Genomic DNA, 8,273 nt, shown 5'->3' with positions numbered 1-8,273 from the left:
GAGGAGCACAATGTTTGCTAATATGATGAAACCGATGAAAGCAAAGTTAAAAAAATATTTTCAAGAAATGCCTCCCATTATTACTTGTTCCGCCGCTTTGAATCCGGCTCTAAATGTTAGGGAGGTTGAGACTTTAATTGAAAATATTTGTTACGATTTGGGTTTAATTGATGATGACATGGATTATGCATCAAAAGAAGTTTCAAAATTTAACAAAGTTTTTCAAAATTTGTTTGAAGTTATTTAACAAAATATGGTTCAACAAACATTCATGACATGATGCAAAATACGGGGGCATCCGGATCCACTTCTCACCAAAATAACGAAACAATTAGGCTTTATAATACTTTGAGGAATGAAAATTCCAAACGAGCTCGGTCTAACACCCCAAGTAGCGAGCTCGGGAGGTACATTGGTTCCGATTTCTTGTCTCAAATGAGTATTCAAGAGTTTGAAAATTTTGATATCTTGGCTTGGTGGAAAGGAAAGGAAACCCAATTTCTGATTCTAGCCGCTATGGCCCGTGATCTACTAAGTTCCCAAGCTTTTACGGTAGCTTCGGAATCGGCTTTTTCTGTTAGTGACAGGGTAATATCACAAAGAAGAACAAAACTAATCCCTTTGTCGGTGGAAGTGTGCATTTGCTTGAAATGCTACCTTGATGGCGTGGAAAGGATACAAGACATTGAAGTACTAGAAAGCACATCGTTGCATGCCGAAGCACGAGTACATGAGGAAGAAGTAGCGATGGGAATGTCGGTGCCACTCACCCTAGAAGAGATCGAGTATGAGAGAGGATTACGCAACGACATGGCGGATGACGAATAAAAAAACAAAAACAAAAAAAAATTTGGATGTCTTGTGATTTTATGTTTGAAGATGTATTAGTTTGACAATTTGGATGTTTTGTGTTTTTATGTTTGAAGTTGTATTATGTATTTCCAATATAAAAAAAAACAAAAAAAATGAAAAAAAGGTTGAAAATTGCTCCAAAAAATGTGTTGATTCAAGTTGAACAAGTTTTTACATACATTATGTTTTACTATATATACACAAACACCAAATTTAAAACCAAAAAAAAAAAGTTAATACATGAAAAGATATGTATATTATTAAACAAGGAAAAAAAAAAAAAACCTTTTGGACATTGTCCATATGGACGTGTATGTTATGTGTATGTATATATATGTAAGACTTATAAGCCTTTGCCTTCCCAATCCCCCAAACCACCTACTGTGAAGCCAAATTTTTTTTTTTGTTCAAGACAATCTAGTACTTTATACTCTAAACAAAAAAAAACTCATTTCTATTTTACACTAATTAGCCAAAAAACAAAAAAAAAATTATAAAAGCTTATTTGCGTTGAACCGGTTTTGAATCGTTTTTTGGACCGGTTTTTGAACCTATTTTTGAACCGGTTTTCTGAACCGGTTTACATATGTTCGGATATTTTTGGGACTGAACCGGTTTGGAACCGAACCGGTTTGGGGATGAACCGCTTTTGACTATTTGGACCTGAACCGAACCGGTTTTCTGAACCGACCCGGTTCATAAAAAAAACCGGTTTTTGCATGCCTAAGTCCACCTAGGAAGTGTGATCAAAAGTTCAAGTGATTTTAATTGAAAAAATAAATGCTATAACGTGGTAGTAAACTCAAATTTAGGCTCATTTCCTATTTTTCTTATTAGGTTTCAATTGCAACCAAGTTACTTTCACATGCACAAATTCCCCCAAAAAATCATTGCCTGCATCACATGAAATAACATCTTTTTCTTGAGATGACGAATGAAAGTCGGGCATTTTTTTTTTTTTATGATTTTTTAAAACAAATCATCCAATCTATTCTCAACCTTTCACACCAAAGGTTAGTATCTAGATCTTGTATCAACATAAGATTTTCCTTCTTTATATCATACACAATCACTTTTCTAAAAGCATGTCTAAAAAAATTCATTGCAGAATCCAACATAAAGTATATATAGTCATTAAGTTCATCAAACTTCCTCCAATACTTGTCATATTTTTCTCGCATTCTCCTACCAATTAAACAAAAATCGGGTTTCATTTCCATTTTTTTAGCACGTCGGAAATTATATAAAATAAAACAACACGTAGATGGGTTTGCTTTAAATGAAACTGTAAGGGTTGTTAGTATAATAATATAAATTTCGGTTTTAACACCTAAACATTACATAAATTCCTCTCAGATCCCCAATCTCTCCGAACTTGGTGGAGGATCAAGGAGGTGTCAGTTTTTGTTCTTTTCTGTCTTTCCCCTTTTACTTTGACTATGAATTGACCATGAAAGCTTCGGAGAGTTGCTAACATCGATCTTTGGGTTACGTACCGCAACTTCCCTTCCCTCTGTAAACAGCGGGGGAGTGAGAGAGAATTGAAATGGCGACGGCGTCAGCGAACACCGGTGCGGTGGGGTTGGATGGTGGCAATAATGACCATACCGTCTTTGTCTATGGTAGCCTCTTAGCTGACGACGTCGTTCAAGTACTCCTCAACCGTATCCCTCAAACCTCCCCCGCGATCCTTAACGGCTAGTCAGTCTCCTCCCTCTTCCCATGATTTGTCATTACTTATTATGAGAAATTTTGGATTTTGTATTCGTTTAAACCCTAATTGTATTGGGTAAAGCTGATTCTGCGAACTTAATTATTTGTGTAATTGTTTGATTTTTGGGTTTGTTTTTAAAAATTCATAGATATATAGCTAGATTTTGCTAAAACCCTAAGCCAATTCATATTATTCTTCAATCACGTGTGTGGATCGATGTGTATTAGGGCTTCTCTGTATTGATAATAATTTCTATCAGGAAGTCAATTTTCAACCCCATACTTGATACTTGGTTTTAACTTTTAACTGGAGCTTGTTATTCAATTAGTGAATCATGTATGATAATAATTTCTTTTTTGTAGTCATAGATTTAGCATCAAAGGGCGCGTTTATCCTGCAATTATACCTGTAGAAAACAAGAAAATTACAGGGAGGGTATGTTCATTTTCCATTTCATATACTGTAATATGTTCATGGTACTTAAATCATATAGTTGTATCTGGCTTTAATTTGTTTCTACGTGAAGATCATTAACATGATACACATATAATCTAATCGGTAAAGGATTTGACATCAGGTTCTCTCTGGGCTTTCTGCTTCAGAATTATATATCTTGGACACATATGAAGATGAAGAGTATGACAAGAGGACTGTTGATGTTTCTTTGCTGGTATTAGTTTATAATGTTATCTTAATTATCTATATTTTCTAAGAATAAAGTTTATTTTCATTTGTTTCCTTTTATCAGCAAATGACTTAAATGGTTTAAAGTTTACAAAATCGTTTCTATAGATCATTTACTTTTAAATCAATAGATGCTAAGATTATACTGATTGTGCAGGATACGTCTGAAGTGTTACAGGCTTATGTGTACATTTGGGCCAACAGCAGTGATCCTGATTTATATGGAGAATGGGATTTTGAGGTAAAGTGTGTTTTAATTAGTTATGCGATTTATAGTACATATTAAGTTAATATAGACCAATTCGCTGTCTTTTTTTGTGAGACATAAAGCATATATATCTTAATGAATGTTGGTTTTTTTGATAGGAGTGGAAAGAGTCGAAGCTGGAAGATTATTTGAAAATGACAAAGAGCTTTGTTGAAGAACTGGAGGACACTGCATCTTCCTTGCCTTGATTGCAATGATACTATGCAAAATTGTGTATGATGTTTTAATCCTAAGCATCTAAAAGTTGATACATAGTTCCCTTGAATCACTACTTTGATGCTAACTTTTCACACTATACTTTTTCCATACATAGATACAAGCTTTACAATATAAAATCTCCACATTGAAACCTTACTTCTATAAAGTTACATAACTACGCGTAGAATGTTCTTTCCAAAAGCTTTTACCTTATCTTATCAATTGGTCCATCGATTATTGCTTCCAGATGATGAAATCTTAGTATAAGACGATTTAGTAACAATAATTAAAGACATGATCTAACATTTTTTTTAATTATTGCAATGTTAAAATAGATTATTTGTGGTCCCTTTTTAATTAAAATGAAATGGAATTTTAGACCGTTTTGTTTTGATATGTCGAACTGTTTATTTGTATTTTTAACATTTCGACATGTGACATCACAAGTGCCCCAACGGATACATTCTTGGATCCGTCTCTTATTTTTATCATTGTTTTACAGTATGTTAGACACACTACTCAATACTCATGCACGAAATAAGCTAATATACCGACTAAACAATGTTGTATGTTTTACGATATGCAATAAATCTTTTACATAATTTAGAAAAATATGGCCTAAAAATGCTTTACAAAGAATATGATTAATAAGATCTGACAAAGAGAACAAGACAATGTAATCTAATTATATAATTATCTTTTAGAAATAGCAAAAGAATAATAATAAGAAATAATTCAAACCAAAGGGCTTTGGCTCAAGCGGTAGGAGTGGCCTCTCATTTGTGAGGGTCAGGGTTCGAATCATTTATGTGGTATATATATAGATGATATTGATGTTTAAAAAAAGTCATTTAAATGGTCATTGAAATCGCATTTATTGGGATGCAATTTCACTTATGGACTGCGATTTTATATAGGGTGAATCCATGAACCCATAGAATTTAAGGTGTAAAAAAATTATCATCACTTTTAGACAAATAAAATTGCACTAGTGTTTAATATATGCTTTTATTAGGTGTGAGACATATATATTACATGGGTTTATTTAAAAAAAATTAAATATAAAATTTTAATAATTTGAAAAATTTGAATTTATAAGAAAAATGAAAAAAAATTTGAATTATTAAAATTAATGAGGCTTTAATATATTGAATACATTACATATATAAACTCTTTCTAATAAATACCTTATATATATATATATATATATATATATATATATATATATATATATATATATATATATATATATTAAATATAAAATTTTAATTTAATAAAATAACAAATGAAATTTTGAGGTCACATAGGTTATTTCATAATTTTAAAATTTTTTTTTAGAAGAATAGCCCAATTTTATATTTTCTCCCTAACAAATCATATGAGGTAATGCAAGTATGCAACTGTGTGATGCTATGCAATTTTCATTCATATTGCATACACGGATGCAGTGATGATCAATGCTACTCTAGAAAAGAATTAATAAGTTACAGAAAAGCATGAAGGATAACCATTAATGCATTTAGAAAACTGTTTGTTGATCACAAAACACCAATTTCCCACCTTTCTCACAAAGCCCTTGTTCTCCAATCGAATCAACCATCTTTCCATAGCTGTACGTCAATGGCATCTTCCCCAAAACCCTATGAAACTCTTTTATACAATCTCCTCTCCTTCTTCTATGACCCTTTTTCCTACTACTCAACCCCACCGCCACCTCCTCTCCCGCCGCTCTCAATCCTCGCCCCCGCCGCCTTACACCTTCGTTCCTGGCGTCCCCCCAATCCCTCACCCTTTTAGCCCCGACAAGAACCGGTCCCATATCCGTCTTGTTTGCTGCAACGAAATTCATCAGTATGTCTTCGCAATTCCCCATCTCATCCACGATTGATCTCGCCTGCGCCATTGATTCACCTCCTTCGCAGCTGTACTCGTATAAATACTCCGTTTTCATTAACATGAACTTTGTGAGTAAGATCGAGTAGCGATTGGGGTGGACGGTGTAAATCCATGTACGGCTGCTGAGGTCTAGCTCGTGAGATCTGGCGAACAGCCCCACGAGTTGTTCTGGATTGTTCGAGCGACTCCTCCAGATCTCAAAAGCGAATTGGATCGATTTTGGGTCGACCTCGATGTCGTCGTCGCAGATTAGGACGGCGCGTGTTGAAATCCATGGGCGGGGAAGGAACCGGGCGTTGAGACTAGACGACGGTTGTCGGATTACTGAGATCGGCGCGTCTCCAGGAGACGAGATCGAGAGGTTATGTGAGAGTTCCACAAGGGTTTTTGCGGGCGTTGTAGGGTTTCCCCATAACACAACCACGGCAGCTACAGACGGAGAACTTGAATACACTCCGGTGACTGTCTGCAGGATCGGAATGCGAGATTCCGAGTAGCCGTTAATCAACACCGTGAATTGATCTGATCGGAGAGCTTGTGGGGACGGTAGGCGCGTAAGGTCACAGTAATGATCACCGGAAAGTAACCGGAGGGAGAAAACGATGAAGAAGCGTGACGAAGCGACGGCGATGAAGATGAATATGACTTTACCAGTGGTCATTCTTCATTTATTTCCGAAAGTGACACTAGTAATGAAGTAAATTTACATTTATAAAAAGCAATGAAAAAGGATGGTGGCACTTGCGTAATTTGTTCGCAACTATAAGGTTGAATTTTTGGCTTTGATGGGTGGTGGGTGTTCTCCATTTTCACCCTTTAAAATCTTTATCCTCAAAGGAGGAAGAAGCAACAAAAATGGCGTTTTTGGGTGTAACCAAGCTGCCATTGATGCCTCTGATTTCTTTGAATTCGAACAGGTTTTCAAAGCCCATCCATTGCACTTCTCTTCAACAACAGGTATATATATATTTACATACATAAATGTATGGATTTCGATGGTATTTCATATACCCACATGTTTGATTTCAATTTTCTCCATATCACATGATTTCTTCTGTCTAAAGTATCAAAATTTTGACAGTTTGATGTGTTATGTTCTTGATAATCTATGGTTGATCAATTATCCACCCTTGAGTCTTGAATCAAGATTCGTTTTTTGAATATTTTAAGGGTATAAAGGTTGATGGGGGCATTGAATGTGAACCTTGTGATGGGAGAGGATGGTTGATTTGTGATTTTTGTAAAGGGCAAAAGACTAATGTGAAATCTGAAAACAATCGTATCTATCGTAGATGTCCATCTTGTAGAGCTGTAAGTAATGTTTTTTTTTTTTTGGATTGAACAATTTATAGTTATAAAATGGTTACTGAGTGAGTGATGTAACCTGGTTGACAGGTTGGGTATGTGTTGTGTTCCAAGTGCAAAGTTTTCAAATGTGTTACTTTCCCTGATCAAAGTGATGGCGAAAACTGAAACTTTTTGGGATCAATGTTGTTCTTCCATTGTCTTACCTATCAAGATGATTAAAAAGACTCAATTGGTTGGTTTAGCATGTTAGATGCATGTCTTGTTAAGAACTGTTCATTTATAATGTTTACAACTTGACCCATTAATGATAGGAAAAAATGGATCCATATGCAATCGATTCTAAACCCGAAACTCTTATTTTGTTAGTAGTGGTATAATGTTAAAATTGACAACGACAAATGGGAAATGGTAGTCGATTAATGGTCTAACCCCGACTTTTTTTATTGATTGACATTTTCCCATCAACCTTAGAATGAGACATAATGAGATGAATCGTTTGCGTGCTTCTCATTGATTTGGTTAATATGTATCGAATGTATATGAGAGCTGCGATAACTCTGGCTAACAGGACCATTGGTGACTAAGTGTAGTCTAGCTACAATTATGGTCTAGCACACCCTCATACGTGAAGATCATACAAGGATGAAAATGTCAAAATTTCTGAAGAAGATGGCCAAACAAAATGTAACTCTGCTTGATTGGGCACGACCTTTGAACTCCACTCGATCGAATCGTGTAAAATTGACACAGGATTTCACTTCATTGAGTGGATGTTCCTACATAATTTGACTTGGTTGAGTGACCATAAAGTCGGATTCGAGCCTATAAATAACCCCATTAATTAGTTCATTATTGTGGCATCTTGACTTTGACTGCAAGAAAACTCAATTTTTATGTGGAGAATCACCGAGAAAGCATTTTGAATCAATGATTCCGTATTTTTCATCGGTTAATTACGGATTACAGTTGTTAAAATATATTTTTTTGATCCGTAATTAGCCATGAACGGTTAAAAATCCTACCTTTCCGGTTTTTGTTTGGCAGTTGACTATGTGTATTTGATTTAGTCGAATTGAAATTTCAATTTGTTCATTAATCTGCTTATTCAGTTTTTTGTTTGAATTAAAGTGTTTGAATCTATTTTTTTTTTCATGAATGACCACTTGAATTAGTATATGGGTTTTTGTCATAAAAGCCCCCGAATTTACATAAAAAACCGGTTATGTCCAAAATCGATTTTTTTTGCCACAGATGCCTAACATTTGCCCCTTATGTTTCATTTTAATGTTTTTACTGGTTCCCCTTTACCAACCGGTTACATCGACCCTTTTAACCCCCAAACATCATCGTCTT

The 8,273-nt window shown here is 34.8% G+C and overlaps 3 protein-coding genes across 3 annotated transcripts; 2 read left to right on the top strand and 1 right to left on the bottom strand.

Moving 5' to 3' along the window:
• Nucleotides 1-2,228: 2,228 nt before the first annotated feature.
• On the top strand, nt 2,229-3,872 carry LOC111905208 (AIG2-like protein D). Its single transcript, XM_023900896.3, has 5 exons — nt 2,229-2,553; nt 2,929-3,001; nt 3,144-3,236; nt 3,408-3,491; nt 3,617-3,872. Exons 1-5 carry the CDS (start codon nt 2,399-2,401, stop codon nt 3,704-3,706), a joined length of 495 nt encoding a protein of 164 aa, XP_023756664.1. The 5' UTR covers nt 2,229-2,398; the 3' UTR covers nt 3,707-3,872.
• Nucleotides 3,873-5,213: 1,341 nt separating this feature from the next.
• Nucleotides 5,214-6,273, bottom strand: LOC111905205 (glycosyltransferase family protein 64 C3). Its single transcript, XM_023900894.3, has one exon. It carries the CDS (start codon nt 6,271-6,273, stop codon nt 5,236-5,238), a length of 1,038 nt encoding a protein of 345 aa, XP_023756662.1. The 3' UTR covers nt 5,214-5,235.
• A 161-nt stretch (nt 6,274-6,434) lies between these two features.
• On the top strand, nt 6,435-7,285 carry LOC111905207 (uncharacterized). Its single transcript, XM_023900895.3, has 3 exons — nt 6,435-6,569; nt 6,783-6,923; nt 7,008-7,285. Exons 1-3 carry the CDS (start codon nt 6,468-6,470, stop codon nt 7,083-7,085), a joined length of 321 nt encoding a protein of 106 aa, XP_023756663.1. The 5' UTR covers nt 6,435-6,467; the 3' UTR covers nt 7,086-7,285.
• The last annotated feature ends 988 nt before the right edge of the window (nt 7,286-8,273 follow it).

The sequence above is a fragment of the Lactuca sativa genome, chromosome 3 (assembly GCF_002870075.4).
Source record: "Lactuca sativa cultivar Salinas chromosome 3, Lsat_Salinas_v11, whole genome shotgun sequence".
Lineage (NCBI taxonomy): Eukaryota > Viridiplantae > Streptophyta > Magnoliopsida > Asterales > Asteraceae > Lactuca > Lactuca sativa.
Note: the sequence above shows the minus strand (reverse complement) of the source record. Positions and strands in the feature narration are given on the sequence as shown.

What these genes read in the sequence shown, in the direction of transcription:
- LOC111905208 (XM_023900896.3), top strand. Translation starts at nt 2,399, where the DNA reads ATGGCGACGGCGTCAGCGAACACCGGTGCGGTGGGGTTGGATGGTGGC. An exon ending in ACAAGAAAATTACAGGGAGG is followed by an intron (nt 3,002 to 3,143) that starts GTATGTTCATTT and finishes ATTTGACATCAG; the next exon opens with GTTCTCTCTGGGCTTTCTGC. An exon ending in ATGGAGAATGGGATTTTGAG is followed by an intron (nt 3,492 to 3,616) that starts GTAAAGTGTGTT and finishes TTTTTTTGATAG; the next exon opens with GAGTGGAAAGAGTCGAAGCT.
- LOC111905205 (XM_023900894.3), bottom strand. Translation starts at nt 6,273, where the DNA reads ATGACCACTGGTAAAGTCATATTCATCTTCATCGCCGTCGCTTCGTCA.
- LOC111905207 (XM_023900895.3), top strand. Translation starts at nt 6,468, where the DNA reads ATGGCGTTTTTGGGTGTAACCAAGCTGCCATTGATGCCTCTGATTTCT. An exon ending in GCACTTCTCTTCAACAACAG is followed by an intron (nt 6,570 to 6,782) that starts GTATATATATAT and finishes GAATATTTTAAG; the next exon opens with GGTATAAAGGTTGATGGGGG. An exon ending in GATGTCCATCTTGTAGAGCT is followed by an intron (nt 6,924 to 7,007) that starts GTAAGTAATGTT and finishes CCTGGTTGACAG; the next exon opens with GTTGGGTATGTGTTGTGTTC.